General features: G+C 51.0%; 1 protein-coding gene across 6 annotated transcripts in view; it reads left to right on the forward strand.

Annotated features, from left to right (window-relative positions):
• Nucleotides 1-18,271, forward strand: part of RET (ret proto-oncogene) — a 53,246-nt gene that overhangs the window by 26,511 nt on the left and 8,464 nt on the right. For 4 of the 6 annotated variants that reach the window (XM_025044322.1, XM_015586604.2, XM_025044324.1 and 1 more), the window contains 11 exons: nucleotides 123-318; nucleotides 2,001-2,200; nucleotides 4,109-4,367; nucleotides 5,122-5,247; nucleotides 5,862-5,972; nucleotides 6,577-6,699; nucleotides 7,584-7,840; nucleotides 10,502-10,649; nucleotides 12,576-12,683; nucleotides 13,759-13,973; nucleotides 14,056-14,178. In XM_025044322.1, the coding sequence (XP_024900090.1) occupies nucleotides 123-318; nucleotides 2,001-2,200; nucleotides 4,109-4,367; nucleotides 5,122-5,247; nucleotides 5,862-5,972; nucleotides 6,577-6,699; nucleotides 7,584-7,840; nucleotides 10,502-10,649; nucleotides 12,576-12,683; nucleotides 13,759-13,973; nucleotides 14,056-14,178 (1,866 nt within the window). The remainder of the gene's footprint in view (nucleotides 1-122; nucleotides 319-2,000; nucleotides 2,201-4,108; nucleotides 4,368-5,121; nucleotides 5,248-5,861; nucleotides 5,973-6,576; nucleotides 6,700-7,583; nucleotides 7,841-10,501; nucleotides 10,650-12,575; nucleotides 12,684-13,758; nucleotides 13,974-14,055; nucleotides 14,179-18,271) is intronic. The other 2 variants (XM_025044323.1, XM_025044325.1) reach the window with 2 other exon arrangements.

Below are 18,271 nucleotides of genomic sequence, written 5' to 3' on the forward strand. Positions count from 1 at the left end.
TGAACCCAGGTCAGTCCGATCCTAGAGCCAGCTCTGCCCATACCTGGTCTACCTGTGGGGCACCTGCCCTCCCTCAGTCTCAGGCTGCAGGAGATCTGATTGGCACCTCCAATTCTTTGCAGGGAACTGTGGTGGCCACACTACATGTCTTCGATGCAGATGTGGTGCCAGCATCCGGGGAGCTCCTGCGCCGGTACACAAGCACACTGCTCCCCAGGGATGCCTGGACCTTCCAGACCTTCCGTGTGGAGCACTCACCCAACGAAACCTTGGTCCAGGCCAACGGCAGCTTTGTGCGGGCAACCGTGCATGACTATAGTAAGAGGGGCTGGGCATGGCCTGGCTGGGCCCCCAGGGAGCCAGCAGCCATTCTTCCTGGACAGGGAAGCACCCTGCACACTTGAACACCTGGCCTGCCCCTCTGATCCCCAGGCATCTACCCTTTCCACCCCTCCATCCATCCCTTTTTTGTCTGTGCTGGGCTTGCCTCAACCTCCTAGGTGAGTTTTCACAAGCTGTCCTCTCCCCCTGAACTGACTCATGGTTGACCCTGACAGGAGCCCATTACACCTCTCATGCTGCCCACTAGAAACACATATGTCATCACCTGAGGCCTTCCTCTGACCTTGGCACCTACTTTGCTGCCCCCCAGGTATCGGAGTACCTGGAGATTACTGCCTGCCCCCCTCCCCAGCCAACAGGGGTGTATGTAAAGTAGCATCTCCATGCCCTTGAGCTGGAGGACCCTGAGACAGTTGTCCCATCTGGCTCCTGGAATGTACCTGCAGGGCTAAGTGCCAAATGCCCAAAGTGCTGACCTACAGAATGGGACATCCTCATCAGCTGCCTGGCCTCCCTGCCTCCTTCTCCAGCCTTCCTGCCTGTGTTTTCTGGGATCACCTTCCAAATGCCCCACTTGTACTTGGATCCTTGTTTTGAGATCCTGCTTCTGGGAGAACCCGGGATCACTGGTGCCTTTACCCCTTTCTGTCTGGCCTGATACTCTTTGTTTCATATCCTCCCCTCCCACAAAGCCTTTGAAAGCCTCCTGCCCTGTGCAAGGGAAACCTGTCACCCCTGCTCTGGCACACTCACTCTGTACTCCATGCTTAACAGAGCCCCTGTCTCCCATCCTTCTGTCTCCACTAATCTAAAACCACATGTTAGTACATGTTAGGTATACAGAGGTGTGTGAGCTCCCTGGCCCAGGGGACCTGTGGAGTCTAGGCTCCACTGATGGCTGCCGCTTTTGAGAGTTCTCTAGGGGAATTTGAGGGCCAGCACAGTTTTTTTCAGAGCATTGGCAGTGTTGGTTCTTTACTTCATATGTGCCCACATCTCACTCACAATCCTGACACTCATACACATACCTCATACACACCACATGCACATCCCCACACACACGTCCCACACATATGTACCCCATACACACACCCCACTTACATACCCCATACACATCACACGCATACCCCACAAATACATAACCCCACATACATATCCCACACGTACCATACACATTCCACACACACGCCCCACTCACATACTCCATACAAACGTATATACTTCACACATACGCTCCACACACACCACACACCCCACACATACATACCCCCCACACCACATACACTCTACATGAAACTCTCACACAATACTCCATACACAGACCACACACTTACATACCTTGCACAGACACCACAGACACTACACACACTCTTCACTCACATACTCCATACATACGTACTCCATGCATATATACCCCACACACATACACGCACACACACTCGTTACCTACCAGCTCATATAGGACCTCTGGGCTTCTAGCTCAGTACAACAGCTAACATTTAAACAGTGGTTCTAACTTACTGCCAGCTGCCAGATCTGTTATATGTGAACTGTGTGAAAAAGTATGTTTGCACTTTTATGCATGTGTGGGCAGGGTATGCATCTGGGAGGCAGTGTGCAGTGGAATGACGCAGTCATCACTGTGCCCCCACCTGCAGGGCTGGTTCTCAACCGCAGCCTCCCCATCTCAGAGAGCCGTGCCCTGCAGCTGGCTGTGCTGGTCAATGACTCGGACTTCCAGGGCCCAGGGGAGGGCATCCTCCTCCTCCACTTCAATGTGTCTGTGTTGCCCGTCAGCTTGCACTTGCCCAGCGCCTATTCCTTCACTGTGAGCAGGAGGGCCCACCGCTTTGCCCAGGTGAGCCGCGACCCACTGCCCGCCTGGAGAGGGGCATGGGGAGCTCTGTCTGGAAGATTGTAAGTAGGACAATGGGTAGGCAACACCCCTTCCCGAGGCTAACAAATACACAGAGTGGCCCAGAGGGAGCCACAGGCACAGGGCCAGGGAGGCTAGGGCCATGGGGGAGTGAGGAAGAAACGTGGACAGTGCTAGCAGGCTTTGTTGGCCTTTCTTTTTTGTCCTCTTCCTTCTTATTGTCTTTAAAACATTTTTTGTGCTAATGTGAGAACAATGCCAGGTTGCTTACTTGGAAAGATGTTCCTGGTGGATTGTTAAGTGAAAATGTGGCTCCATGTGTTCAAAAACAAACCTTTATCCATGGAAATTTGCAGGTGTGTAAATGCAAGCAGCAATTGACAGTGGCACCCTCTTCTGGGAAGGTTGGGGGGAGTGCTTCCACTTCTGCAGGTACATTTGCTAGAACTTATCTTGCATTTATCATTGGGAAATAATAATTAGAAGTGGAAAAATAGAGAGGAGTTAATTTCCTCTCCCCCTATCAACCAATGTTTAGCGTTTTGGTGCAGTTCTTTCTAGATGTTTTTCATAAGCACTTCTTAAAGTTTACTTGGAATTACAGCAGGCATAGGATTTAACGTACTGTTTCCTCCTAATGGAGCAGCTGTGGATACATCTTCTTTAGAATGTCATGTTTAGGGCCATCTCCTGTTACCGTCTTATTGGTTTTGTCTGTTTTTATGGTTGGTTCCCGTGATCCTGGCACCCCCCTGGGTCCAGCACAGGAAGGGGAGGTGTCTTCCTCCTCCCTTGGACACATCCAAGCTCCCTGACCTGCCACCACCCCAGGCCTTTCATGGAGAGGTGGGGTGATCAAAGATGGTGGAACATGACAAGGTAGAGGGACCTGAGGGGCCTCTGAGGTGGGCCGAGTGAGAGCAGCATTGCTGGAGATGGGTCACCTGTGCTCCAACAGACTCAGGAGGCCACAGGGAACTGGTCCCAGTTCAGCCTCAGACTCACCGTGGTCTTTCCTCTCTTCCCAATTTTTATGATTGTAAATTGATGGTGACTTTGGGGAACGCTGAGGATCACATGAGAGAGTGGAAGTGAGCACACTTTGTACAGACAAGTGCTAAAACCCAGGAGACTGTTTTGTTGTGGTGTCAGGCATGGGCTTAGCTCTTCCCTGGGCCTAAGCACAGACCTGCTGTGTGGTGCAGGCAGTGCCCCACCCTACCTGGTTTCACGCTGCTGCAATCCTAACTCTTTCTGGAGTGGTTGTGGGGTAAAAGGGAGAGTTCAGCTGCCTACCTTCAGGCCTCAGCAATGGTGCTACAAGCCTGGCAGCCCTTCTTTCCCAGGGGTTCCAGCCATAGTACCAGGAAGGCCACTAATCCCCTATGGACAGACAATCATTCTGTATGGTCATGTGGCCCGGTGCAGAGTTTTGACTGAGCAGGCTGGTAAACTGGCAGGGGTGGGCCGCCCTAGCCACATGCAGTTGAAGGTAGGAACTAGTGGTCCCCAGGACAAAACTGGCCTGTCTAGAAGCAGCGAAAGAAGAAGCCAATTGTCTTTTGTGCCTAAATGAATAAGCCAGTGAGGAATGAGTCAGCACATTAGCCCCTCCCTGGAGGGCCAGCCGCTAAACCAGACCTCAGTGCCCTGTTCTTTCACCCCAGCTCCCAGGAGCATAGGTGAACAGTGGTGTGACAGCGTGGGCAGGGCCAGGCAGGTGGGTGGGGCCATGGGAGATGGGGAGTTCATGGGGTGTTCATGGGGTGCTGCCATTCCTGGATGAGCAGGAGACTGTTCTAGGACTTAGCCTACCAGGGAGAGCCTCCAGCCACCATCAAAGGTCAGCCTTGCCACCAAGCTAAGGCATTCCCTGTTCCCCACACCTAGGTTGGGAAACTCTGTGTGGAAAACTGCCAGGAGTTCACCGGCATCCATGTGCAATACAAACTGCAGCTCTCCAGTACCAACTGTAGTGCCCTGGGAGTGGTTACCTCAGCCGAGGACAACATGGGGACCCTGTTCGTGAATGACACAGAGGCCCTGCAACGGCCTGAGTGTACCCAGCTCCAGTACACAGTGCTGGCCTCTGACCGGCCAACCCACAGGCAGGCCCAGGCTCCACTGCTCGTCACTATAGAGGGTACATGTGAGTGCTGGGGCCCTGTTGAGGGTCGGGATGGATGGGACATGATATTGCCATGGGCTTCCTTCCAACACAAGGGATCTGGTCCTGCTCCCTGTCACGGATTGGTGGCTTCCCTGAGCCTGAGTCTCTTTTCCTATAAAATGAGAATTACATACAATGCACAGCTTGAGCTGGAAGAATGACAGAGTATGAAACAGCTCAGCCAAGAGAGACTACGTGGTAAATGGGGGCTGCTCCCCACCACCACCGTCCTCACATCCAGCATGTATCCTTGCTTTGAGGCTGCCAGATAAAACACAGCGCCCTGATTAAACTTAAATTTTAAGTAAAAAAACAAGCAATTTTTTTGGTGTATGTCCCATGCAACCTCTGCACAGTCTCTTGGAAGAAGACAAATTTCTAGGTATGTCAGCGAAATATTAGGAACATACTTACACAAAGCAGGTATTCGCTGTTTTTCTGAAATTCAGGTTTAACTAAGCATCCTATCTTGTGTGTCATTGGCCAAGTTTGGCTGCCTCACATCCTCCCTCCATACTACCCCAGCCCAGTAGCTGTCCCTCCTTTGTGACTGTGGTGCTACTCCACTTCCCCAGCAACCCTACCACTTCCCTGCAGCTGGTGCTGAGTTACTCCCTGTCTTCTGGGCTCAACTCATGGGGGCAAGTTGGCCAGTGCTGCCCCCTGTCCATGGGCAGTGGCAGAACACTGGGCCCATGCTGGTCCCCTGTGACCTGCTTTCCTTCACCCTCAGACATGGCTGAGGAGCCGGGCTGCCCCCTGTCCTGTGCAGTCAGCAAGAGGCGGCCTGAGTGTGAGGAGTGCGGCGGCCTGGGCTCTCTGACAGGCAGGTGCGAGTGGAGACAGGGAGACGGCAAAGGTATGCCCCACACAGAGCCAGAGGCCCTGCAGCCAGGCAGTTAAGAGGGGTGATGATGGCTGAGTGGAAATGGGATCTGTGCGGGCCCTCTTTACGCCACATCTGTTACCCAGAGCTGTGTCCCCATCAAGGCTCCTGATGCCAGGAGAGGGTGGTCATAAGTGTAGGGTGTGGGTGGCATGAGGACATTCAGGCTGTTCATTGCCAGGAGACCACAGGTGCCCGGGACTACACTCCCTTTGAACTTAGAAAGGTGTGGGCTCAAGCTGGGATGTGCAGAGTACAGAGAGGCTCTACTTGCGAGGTCCCAGGCTAGAGATTGTGGCCCTGAGCAGGAGGGTCCTAAGCTGGCTTGAGTATGGATGCAGCCAACTCCAAGACACACCCACTACTATGAGGATCCCTGAGCTGCCCTGTGTACTCAGGACCCCCACCCTGAGCACTTCATAGGGATGCCCCTACTGGTGGGGCTCCATGTGTGGTTTTTCTCTGCTCAGGTCTTTTGGGGAGCAGAGTTGGCCCGGAAGGCCCTGGCGTGCTGCCCTCCTGGCTCTGGCAGTCTGACTAGGGCAAGTGCTCCCATGTGGCAGTGACCGGCCCACTTTGTGTTACAGGGATCTCCAGGAACTTCTCCACCTGCTCCCCCAGCATCAAGACCTGCCCTGATGGCCACTGTGACTCTGTGGAGAGCAGAAATTCCAACATCTGCCCCCAGGACTGCCTCCGTAAGCAGCCCACCAGGCCTACCCAGTCAACCTGAGCCTGGTCAAGGCCCGGGTGGGTGAGGTAGTAAGCAGGAAAGGCTTGGACTCCCACCTGAACATCAGCCACACCAGTCATGTTCCTGGGTTTTTATATATTCAGCCTTTTTCTGACATTTCATTTGAGTAAAGCACTATTCCCCCCCTACCCCCCCACCCCCCAAAAAAAGAAATTGGAGCCTGATTCCTGACCTACACTCTAGTGTCACTCTGGCCAACTCACAGAGGTGTAGCTCCCTAGCCCCCATTCTGCTGGATACCCCTGCTGCCCCTTCTCTGTATCTGAAAAGTATCCATGTGTGGACCTTGGCAAGGGCCCTGGGCAGCCCGTGGGCTCCTCCTGCCCACTGTGGCTAGGGAACTGGCTTGGGGACAGATAATGCTGAGAGTCCTGCCCAGATGACCCAGACCTCTGAGCTCACTGCTCCACCCTACCCACCCCCACCCCGGCCCTTAGGCCTGAGCAGCTGACATCAGGTGGAGAGAGGCCTGTCACACTCCTGTCTGGGTGGTCCTGGCTTGTTAGGTAGGTCACCCACAAGGCTGAGTGGGCTTTTTCTGTCACCAGGGGGCGGCAGCATCATTGGTGGGCATGAGCCAGGGGAGCGTTGGGGAATTAGAGCCGGCTTTGGTACCTGCAACTGCTTCCCTGAGGAGAAGAAGTGCTTCTGTGAGCCAGAAGACAGCCAGGGTGAGCCATTTGGGGCCACATGCTGGGCTGGGCTCCTGACAGAGCCATGCAAGCCAGGGAGGAAATTGCAAGAAGGCAGTTGAAATATGGGAGACCCTTCTTCCCTCTAGGCCTCAGTTCTCCCATCTGTGCAGACAGGGAGCCAGATCAAAGCCCCTATAGAATGCCTTCTGGCCCAAAGTTCTACAACAAAGATTGGGCTCGAAAATTAGTTCTTCCACCACATAACTCAGTGTCTGCTTGGATTTTCCCTGTGCCGGCCCTTGGCTGGGCCCCCGACACTATCTGACTAGGACCCCGCCTCCCAACCAGAGCCTGCAGGTGCTCCTTCTGGAACAGTGAGTGTGGTGGGTGGCTTGAGATCCCCTGAGCACACAGAGAGCTTTCCAGCCTGCGCCCAGGGACTCTTTTTTGGTATTTGAGTTGTTACTGTATGGTCCTAGGTCCTGAGCTATTTTCCTTCCCTCTCTCCTTTTTTTAAAGAATACACAAAAGACATTGGGAACACAGAGGAAGAACTTTACCTCCCTGCAGGGCCAGGTCCAGCTGGCTTCAGCACAATGTTCCACAACTGCTACGTGGCCTTGGGCAGGCTGCTTACACTCTCTGTGCCTCTCATTCCTTCTGTAAGAGGGTCATAACAGTCTCCATGTAGAGGAGACATCCCTATAAGTACTTGCCATGTGGTCAGTGCTGTTGGAATGTTTGCAGTTATTCTCATACTTTCACACCAGCAGCATTTGCCAGGCTGCTCAGTTTGTCAGAGCAGCCACTTTCTAGCAGCTGTGGTTGTGGCAGGCTGGAGAAATGTGCCATGTTGGCTTCTATTGGCATTGGGGGCACCCTCCTGGAGCATTGTCCCTCACAGCCACCTCTGCCCACAGACCCACTATGTGATGAGCTCTGCCGCACTGTGATCGCAGCAGCTGTTCTCTTCTCCTTCATCATCTCTGTGCTGTTGTCCACCTTCTGCATCCACCGCTACCATAAGAACGCCCACAAGCCGCCCATCGCCTCAGCCGAGATGACCTTCCGCCGGCCAGCCCAGGCCTTCCCAGTGAGCTACTCCTCGTCTAGTGCCCGCCGGCCCTCACTAGATTCCATGGAGAACCAGGTCTCTGTGGATGCCTTCAAGATCCCGGTGAGGTTCCTTGTGGAGCCTCAGGGCTGGGGAGGCAGGAGACCTTGTAGGCGGCACTGGTCTCTAGCAATTAGAAGCTGCAGAGGGGAGGGGGACATGCAGGGCTGTGCTAATGTACCCCAAGCTAATGTATGAGCGTTTCAGCAACACCCCCTGCCTTCACTGAGCTGCCTGCCAGGGAAGGCAGAAGACCCGTAGGGTGGAGAGCATTGAGGCAGTTTAGCGAGTGGAGACTGATGGGTACTGATTTAGGTGGACTAGTATTTGGGCCCTGAGGATACAGGGAAGGCAGGCCATGCTATGGCATATCTGACAGGGAACTCCTGCAGATGCCTCCAAGACTGGGGGGCCCTGAGGAGGAGTGTGGATTTTCTCAATAGGTGGGATACCTGGGAGTTGGGGGTTGAGCAAAGGGGCCCATGTTCTGCCTTCATTTCTGCAGGACTTTATTGGAAAGTCTATAGGGTGAGTGCAGAAGTGGGAGCCTGTGATGAGGCACTGTCCCCATCCAGGTGAGAGATGGCAACAGGGAGGGGAATCCATCAGCAGTATGGAGAGAGGGGGCACCAGGGGCCTCTGGGTCACCTGTGATGGAGCCTGGGCCCGTGGATCTGTAACCTACCAGCTGACAGAGAATGTCAGCCAGAGCCAGCAGGCTTCCAGGCCCCCTTATTAGAGGGAAGACCTGCGTCTGTGGTCAGTATGTGCTCCTCAGAGCTCTCGTTTTGGCCAGGCCTCCCCTTGGCCTGGCATGCCCCTTCACAATTCTCTCTGAGAACTATCTGAGGAGCTGGAAGCCAGATTCTGGGAGGAACTGAGGAAAGTACTCAGAGTGGAGGGGGCTTGGGAACTTAAGTCTCACCACAAGGCTGGGAAAGGAGAGTGTAGCGTGTGTACCTCCAGGGGCCTCTAGGCAAGTAGCTCAGCAGCAGGATGCCATAGGCCCCTGGCAGTCCACAACTCACGCTTAGAGGTAGCCAGAGTTTGTAAGTGGTGCCACCCAAGGGTCGTTGCCCCTTGGTAAGGGTCTGGGCCAAGGAGGCTTTCCCCAGCTGCAGCAGCCACTGCAACCTCCCTCTTAGCTTTCCTACTTCCAATCACTCAGCAGGTGGGGAGTCTGCAACCCTGGCCCAGCAGCATCTAAGCTTCCACAGGACACCTCAGGGATGAGTCATATAAATCCTTTATATACCCTGGTAGTTTGCAGTGGAAGAGCAAGCTGGTGGGAGTTCTTGTGTGTGGACACACACCACCTTGGCCCACATCACCTCCAGCCCAGAGTACAGAGCAGCCAGAGGCCAGCATGAGGCTCAAGGGCCACATTGACAAGCTCTGAGGTCTCAGGCATGTTATTCAACAGTTCAGCCTCAGTTTGCTCTTAAATAAAATAGGGAAGATATTTAACATTTTTAAAAGGATCAAATTGTTGATAGCCACACATGCTCAGTGTGACATCTGTGTGCAGTAAATGGTTATCCAGGGCAATTTGGAGATGAAGACACCAGGGCTGTGATAATGTTGTCAACTCTGACTCCGACTGTGGGTTCCTGGGGAACTTGAGACACCAGGATGCCCAGGAGCTGGCTAGAAGGTGCCTCTGACCAGAGTGCTGAGAGGAGGCTACTTCTGTACCCAGACATCAGAACGTGTGGCTCTGGTTGTCCAGGGGCAATGAGCCCCTAGTGGTGTCATCTCTGTTGGTTAGGCAAGCCTTAGATAGGACACATCACGAGCAGCATCTAGAAGCCACACCAATGCCCAACTGCAGGGAGATGTGGGGAGATAGATGCCCAGTGCTGGCACTGGATGGGAATTTCCAGATAGGTTTTGGCATCCCCAGTCAGAGTTCAAATACCTAGGCCAGGCTAGGTATCTGGGAAGGCAGCCCAGAATAGCCTAGTGTGTGAACTAGACTTCAGTAGGAAGGCAGGGTGTGTGGAGGGGAGCCTGGTGAGCAGGTGTGTTCAGGTTCAGGATGACAGCCAGCCCCATGGGAGGAGTAGTCTCTAACACATGGTAGGATGGAAGTTCCCTAGGTGCACAATGGTGCTTGTCCAAGAACTGCCACACAGGGAAGTTACCCTGGACACTTCCACCTGTAGCTGGGATTGTAGGCTAGGAGGTGACTTGGTCCACTGCTGCTAATTTGGTCCTCTGTGGGGTCCTGGACATCTCTGGAAAGGGTACACCAGGGCCTGGGCTGCAGCCCAGTCAGTGCCTTGGTGTCCAAAGCAGAGGCAGTGCTGAAAGGATTGGGCCTGACTCTCAGAGAAGAGGCTGTGATCCCATACAGTGCTGAGGAAGCCCTGGCCCCCTCGTTTGAGAGTCGAGGACATGGGCCAGGGGGTGCCCTAGGGCATGTTGAGTAAACTGGAGACCAGCAAGGGTATAGGCATCCAGACTTCAGTCCAGTCTGTGGCAACACCTGCCTTCCCATGAGGGAGATGCATTGTGGAACAGCGCATCAGGACCCAACTGTGGGGTCCTGCCCTTGTGGAAATGGGTGACCATCACCTACTAGTTCAGATGATGGTCACGTCTCTGCACACTGGAGCTTGTCCACCAGGAGCTCCTTCATGGGTCTTGCCTTACTCCTTTTCTCTTACCTTCACCATCTTTATCCCCTCTCCTCTTCTCTCCCTTCGTTCAACCTCAATGTAGGAGGATCCAAAGTGGGAATTCCCTCGAAAGAACTTGGTTCTTGGAAAAACTCTGGGAGAAGGTGAATTTGGAAAAGTCGTCGAAGCAACAGCCTTCAGGCTAAAAGGCAAAACAGGGTACACGACCGTGGCCGTGAAGATGCTGAAAGGTACCTGTCCAGGCAGCACACACATGTGGCTTTGCCATGCACATCTGCGGGAGCCCCAGGGGATAGATGGAAGCCACCCGACAGGGCGCTGGTGGCTGTCCTTGCACCTCCTCAAGAGTTTTCCATGGCTGTTCTTGAGTGTCTGCAATCTGGGGACCCCAATCATGGATAACCTGGGCCAGGGTGGTCCCTGAAGAAGCAGGGCAAGGACTTTCCTTCTTTGGAAGGTTCTAGAGTGGTATTATTGGGGATGTGCCAACATACCAATGTTGGGTAAAGATCTGAGTTTTAAAAAAATTTTTAAAGCACTTTTGGTTTCGAACTGATAGCTCTTCCCACCCCAGTTTTCCTCATTCATTCCTCTCAGACAACTGTCCATTGGGGACCTGGTGAAGAAACCACTTAAGAGGACTGGCCCCGTCCCCAGACCCCCCAAGGGACTGCCCCATCCCAGTCTTGCCACAAGGGATGAGTCTTGCCGCAAGCTTGGCTCTGAGTGGGCACACACACACACATACTCATATTTCTCAGCAGAGGGCATATGGCCAAGTTCTGGCCCAAGTGGGCTGACTGAGGTCCCATCGGTAGTGCAGTGGGCACAAGCTGGCAAGTGCACGCACAAGTTCTAATGTAGCAGTTGGGAGACCACACAGCGCAGTGCTTCTGGATGCTTCCCCAGGCCCTCAAACTGGGATTGCCCCTTGCCCAAGAGACCCCATGTCCTAAGGGGGTACAGTAAGGCTGTCCTGGGCTCCCCACCCATGGTACAGGAGGTTCCCATGCCCCATCTCTTGTGGAAGCTGTCTTCTCGCTTCCAGACAAGTCTGCAGCTAGAGGCAGTGAGCCATGGGGCACTGGCCCTGGAGGACTGTTTAACCACAGCTTCTGACTCACAATGATGCTAGAGAACTCAATGGGGCAGGAGTGAATAGGGGGACCCTGATCCTGAGCTCTGGTGACCAGGTTCTTGTCCTATGTCATGAAAAAGAATTCAAGGACATGACAAAGAGTAAACAGAAAAGCACAAAATTATTAAAGCAAAAGTACACACTTAAAAGTGCTGGCAAACTCTAAGAGAGAGAGTCGTCCTGAGCTGTCTGGATTATGGGTTTTTGTTTTCTTGGTGTTGGGAGTGGTGCCTGGAGACATGGTACTTGCAATACAGGTGATATAATAATACTACAATTAGCTAAAGCTGAACAAAGGACAAGGGAAAGGCTATGGAACCTTGTCCTGAAGGGGAGAGGATATCCCAAGGCTATCCATCCTGTCTCCCCATCTTAGCCTGTTCCTCATAAAGTCTAAACAGAAAGAGGCCTGAGTGAGGGACTAAGGAAAAATTCCAGAGCCACATCCTGGAAGGGAGGAGGAATATTCCTAGGCTAACTATCCTTCCTCAAAAATACCTCCACACCAGGCTCCTGTTGGGAGCCCGAACTCAGCTCCACCCACTCTTGGGATGCACATCCTCCATGTGGCATAAAATCTTGTGGTCTACCTCCCTCCAGGGCCTGGCTCGTTGAGTGCTTTGTCATAGAGTATTTGGGGATGCCAAGGAATCCCTTTATGTTTCCAAAAGAATTAATGAGGGATGGTCATTGTTCACTGCTATCTTTGAAAGATGGCTTGCAGGGAAATATTGCCACTTACGCACAGTACAGCCCTGGGAGGGGCTGTCCATGGAGAGATCCTGCTTATGTAGATGTTGGCTCCTGGGGATTCTTATTCCCCAGAGGCAGAGGAGGCTGCTGTTGACCATCCCACAGGCTGAGAGTAATCATGAGCTCTGGATCTTTGGGTAGAGTGTCTGAGAAAGAGATAATTGGATCTGTGCAGACCCCTAGTGTAGGTCATGTGACCTGCATTCACAGAAGAGGCTTCCAGAAGGGATGGATTTGCAACCTGTTCTGTTTATGTGCATTTCAGAGAACGCCTCCCCAAACGAGCTGCGGGACCTACTGTCAGAATTCAACCTCCTGAAGCAGGTCAACCACCCCAATGTCATCAAGCTGTATGGGGCCTGCAGCCAGGATGGTGAGGCCAGCCACAGAATGGCAGCTGCTGGGCATAGACCAGGGGGTCTGGCCTGCTCCATTCTTCCTCCTCCCTCTTCCCTGTCCTCTCCTTCTCTGGTCCCTATTCTCTGTCCGTACATGGTCTCTGTCTCCGGCCACTGCCTGGAGCCTCCTGTGTCAGTGAGAGGGCTGGGAGAAGCTGCTGCAGGATGCTTGCATGAGGCTGTTCCTCAAGGAGCCCTAGGCCTACCAGGGTTGCCCAGAGGTCTCTGGTGATATTTCACTTGTCAGCACCTTGCTCCAGGGCAGGGAACTCCAGAAATAAATGATGCCTCCTAGCACCTACTGGAGAGTAGGCATGCTGTGATCTCCAGGTAACCCCAACCCCAGCCCTGCATGACAAAGGCATTGCCACTGTTTCTCACGTAAGGACACAGGAGACCAGTCTGATCTGTTGGTTTTCCAAACCCACTGTGCTACCAGGGGCCTCTGCGTGCATGTGCATGTATACGTGTTTGCATGTGTATAATGGGAGTATGAGAAGACAGGGAGCCAACATGAAGAGGGCAGTAGGCATGCCAGTCAGCACCAGTAGGACTCAGGGCTGGGCCTAGAGCAAGACTGCAGCCCAAGAGCTGCTGAGAGAAGCCAGGAGCAGAGAGCAGGTGGCTATGTGCAATCCAGGTCCTCTGCGTCCATCAGCCATCCCCAGGCCATGCTGCAGCAGGATTGGGCTGCAGACAGGCTTGTCATTCTAGCAACGGGTATGCATCCCCAGGCAGCACTGAGCATAGTGGTCATCTGCCTCAGGCACCCTGGGAGGAAGTCATGCTCAACCTCCCAGGCAGCAGCTTTAGCACAGGCCTCGAGAGGTGGAGAGCAAATGATAATAATGACCTGGGACATAAACAAGTCCTGGAGCTGCCTGGAACTCAAGCACTTGACATCTTAAGTGTGGTTGTGTCCATCTGCCTACTTACTGGTAGTGTACAGAGCTGCGCAGAGGTGCGTACCTCTCCCACTTTCTGTGCTCTGTGAGATGCCTTGACTTCTGCCTGCTGAGCAGCCAACCCACAGCCTCCATTTGTCCCCAGGGCCACTCCTCCTCATTGTGGAGTATGCTAAGTACGGCTCCTTGCGCGGCTTCTTGCGAGAAAGTCGCAAGGCAGGACCCGGCTATGTGGGCAGCAGAGGCAGCCGCAACTCCAGCTACCTTGACAACCCGGATGAGCGGGCCCTGACCATGGGCGACCTCATCTCCTTTGCCTGGCAGATTTCACGTGGGATGCGGTACCTGGCCGAGATGAAGGTATGTGCTGCCCCAGCCCGGTGCCCCTGCTCTCTGCGATGGGCCTGGATTTTAGGTGTCCCTGCTATTGTCTTTCTTGCAGCTTGTCCATCGGGACTTAGCAGCCAGAAATGTCCTGGTAGCTGAGGGGCGGAAGATGAAGATTTCAGACTTTGGCCTGTCCCGAGATGTGTATGAAGAGGATTCCTACGTGAAAAGGAGCAAGGTACCAGGTCCTGGGGGTGTGCTGGCCTGATGTCCTAGGCTGGGTGGAAGCAACAGTCAGGGTGCACACAGTGGGAGGGGGTGGGGGGCAAGATCCTTTAGCGCACCTGGAGAGGATAAAGTAGATTTTTAGAGTATAAACTTCTAGACCTCATCCCCAAATCCTTCCCTAATTCTGGGTCTCCAGAGACTGTTCAGGACTCATCCTTGAGTCTGTTCTTTCTCTTCCTGAGGACCACACTCGCCCTTTCAGATCTGGCAGCTTCTCTTGCTTTTAATCACTATCACTTTTGAAAGTCACTTAATGCTGAGGAAGTAACCATCCTCTTCTCCACAGTGTTCTTCTTTCTTCTACAGAATAAAGGTCACTGTTTCTGTGTTATTTAGCTCTTTGCCCAGAGGAGAGTTAAGTGAAATAAACCCAAGCATAGTAGTCATTCTTTGCAGGAAGGAATGAACTACTTTACAGGGTGGAAGTTCTCTTGGGACAAGGGCCTGGGAACCCCTGGCTGGGTGAGTTTGGAAGGCACAAGGAGCGGGGCCCTAGAGACTGGGTCCAGAGACTCAGCATAAGGTTCTCAGAAGCTTTCTCTGGATCTCTGAAGTAGGTGTGTGGGGGCCCCTCTGGGGAAATCTGATTCCCTGGCATTGTCCAGTTTCCTGTGGCATTTGTCTTGACCCTGGTCTGTTGCCCTCTCAGCCCCTCTCCTGCAGCCTCCCCCTGAAATAGCAGACTGGGTCAGCTCACAGGCCATTCAAGAGTCAGTATTCAGAACAGACAAAAAAAGAAGCACAAAATAACACAAAAAGCAACTGCATACACTTCAGCTTTGCTCAAAGGGTGGGGAGAAGCCCTAAAAGTGCCACAGGCTGTGAGGACAGCATTTCATTTCTTCTGAGGTTTCTGTTGTGACAGCCTATCTCATACTGCCAAAGAGGAAGTAGAGAGGAGCTGCCCTCCACCTCATGAAGGGGTGTGGACAAAGACTTCCTGTTGCTGCACCAGTCGTCCAAAAGGACGCTGTGTCATAGAGTGGAGAAGCACAAGGTGTCCAAACACAGGGCCCCAGAAAACACAAGCTGCAGGCAGTGTTGTTACAAACACTTGCCCCAGAAACAATTACACTTCATTAAGGACGTGAACCATAAAGAACGCTTTTTAAAAAAAGGAATTATTGTAAATGCTGCATTAAAATATAGTGCATGCATTTTTTAATTGATTTATGCCTTAGGACTTATCTACTGAAAAGCTATTTGTCAACTTGCATTGGGAACACTTGCGGTCAAAATGGCTGCTTGCCTCCTCCCATGACCGCATCAAAATTACATCTAAATTACAGAACGACCATCCTTGAGAACCACCTGAAGACTAGTTGAACAGAATTCCTATAACTAAAGATATAAAGAAGCTACAGTCGAGACTGGCAGGAGCGGGTGAAGACTCAAAAGATGCTGGTCACACACCTGCATTTGGCAGTTAAATACCAGAGGGATATCTCGGATGCAGAGGTTTCCCCTGAGGAGCGAGGGGGAAGCCCCACACCAGACTCCCCAGCTTGGAGCACCAGTGCTGGAAAGAGGAGTCCCCACAATACCTGGCTATGAAAATCATTAGGGATTCCATCCAGGTGAGACAAGAGGGCTGCTGGAGTTTCAGGCATTCTCTTAAAGGGCCTAAATACAGACTCACTTGTTCACAAACACTCACCCTAAGCTCCAGTGGAGGAACAGCATCTTGAAAAGCACCAGGGGCATGTAGGGACAAACTGAATTCTGAATGGCTTCAGACCACAACAGAGCAGTACCCAATTAGCACCACAGACGACAAACCCAAATGTCCCACTGGTGCGAATTCCACTCTGTGGGGTCAGCCCCCACACAACAGCTTGTCCACTGTAGTCACAGCCAGTCCTCACAGCCAGTCAGCCTGAGGATCAGCCCCACCCACTGACAAGCCAACAGCAATCAAGACTTAACTACAACAGGAGGGCACACAGTCCACACAAAGGACATACCTGGAGCATCTGGCTCAGGTGACCAGGCAGACTGGGCCCTGGGCCCCACAGGTTACCTACTACATAAAGCTGCCCCGCCAAGACTGGGAAACATAGTAACTCTACCTAATACATAGAAACAAATACAGTGTGGCAGCCAAAATGAGGAGACAAACATGTTTTAAATGAAAGAACAGGACTAAACCTCAGAAAAAAGAACTAAATGGAAGCAGGCAAGCTACCAGATGCAGCTCAGTGAATGAAGGGGAAGAATAGATGATCTCAGTCAGAACTTCAACAAAGAGGTAGAAAACAAAGTATAGAAACCATAAAAAACCAGTTATAAATGAAGAATATAATAACTGAAATGAAAAATACATTAGATGGAATCAACAGCAGATTAAATGAAGCAGAGGATCAAATCAGCAATTTGGAGGACAAAGTCGTGTAAAACACCCAGTTGGAACACCAAAAGAAATAATAAATGAAAATAGTTTAAGGGACCTCCGAGACAACATCAAGTATAACAACATTCACATCATAGGGGTACCAGAAGGAGAAGAGAGAGAACAATAAATTGAGAACGTATTTAAAGAAATAATGACTGGAAACTTTCCTAACCTGGCAAAGGAAGTAGACACACAAGTCTAAGAAGTGCAGAGTCCCAAACAACATGAATCCAAAGAGGCCCACACCAAGACACGTCATAATTAAAATGCCAATGGTTAAAAACAAAGAATCTTCAAAGCAGCAAGAGAAAAGCAGTTAGCTATTTACAAGGGAGCTTCCATAAGACTGTCAGCTGATTTATCAACAGAAATTGTGCAGGCCAGAAGGGGTTGGCATCAAAAAGTCAAAGTGATGAAAAGCAAGGACCTACAACTAAGATTACCCAGGAAGGCTATCATTTAGAATCGAAGGAGATATAAAGAGCTTCCCAGACAAGAAAAACTGAAGGAGTTTATCACCTTCAAATCAGTATTATAAGGAATGTTAAAGGGACTTCTTTAAGAGGAAAAAAAAAATATCAACAGTATGAATAAGATAATATTGCAAAGAAAAAAATTCTCACTGACAAAGGTAAACCCAAATAAAAGCAGTGAATCAACACTAAAGCAAGTACAAAGGTTAAAAGGCAAAAGTAGGAATATCATGTGTAATTATGAAAATAAAGGGATACACATACAAAAGAATGTGTAATAACGAATACAAAATGTGGAGGAGATGAGTAAAAATGGTAGTAATTATAGAATGTGTTTGAACTTAAGCGACCATCAACTTACAATAGATGGCTATCAACATAGTTTTGAATATATGAAGGACATAGTAACTACAAACCAAAATCTAGAAATAATACACAAAAAGTAAAGAGAAAGGACTCCAAATACAACACTATAGAAAGTCATCATACAAGAGAAGAGAGCAAGAGAATAAGAAAGGGGCAGAGAACTACAAAAACAATCGTAAAACAATAAAATGGCAATAACTACATACCTGTCAATAATTAAATGTAAATGGGTTAAACCTCTAATCAAAAGATGAATGGTTAAAGAAGATGTGGTACATATATACAATGGAATATTACTCAGCCATAAAAAGAATGAAGTCTTACCACTTACATAACATGTTTAGACCTGGAGAGTATTGAGGTTAGTGAAATAGGTTGGACAGAGCAAGACAAATACAATTTCATTTATACGTGGAATCTACAAAGCAAAATAACAGAAACAAACTCACAGATAAGGAACAAACTTATAGTTGCCAATTTGTGAGAGAAGGGGGCCTGGGAGTAGAGTGAAAAAGAGGAAGGGATTAGGAAGTACAAACCGGCAGTTACAAAATAGTTTGGGGGATGTAAAAGTACAGCTTAGTGAATGCAGTCAGTAATATTGGAATAACTATACATGGTGTCACATGGGTGCAAGGCTTATTGGGGGAGAGCACTTCATAAGTTATGTAAATATCTAACCACTGTTACACCTGTAACTAATATAATATTGAATGTCAACTGTAATTGAAAAATAACAGTAAAAAAAAAAAAAAGTCGCTTTGGAAAGGATTTGTTAGGTCTTACCCCAGCGCCTCTGTGGTGGGGGACAC

This window comes from Pteropus alecto, unplaced genomic scaffold, assembly GCF_000325575.1.
Source record: "Pteropus alecto unplaced genomic scaffold, ASM32557v1 scaffold333, whole genome shotgun sequence".
NCBI classification, from domain to species: Eukaryota; Metazoa; Chordata; class Mammalia; order Chiroptera; family Pteropodidae; genus Pteropus; species Pteropus alecto.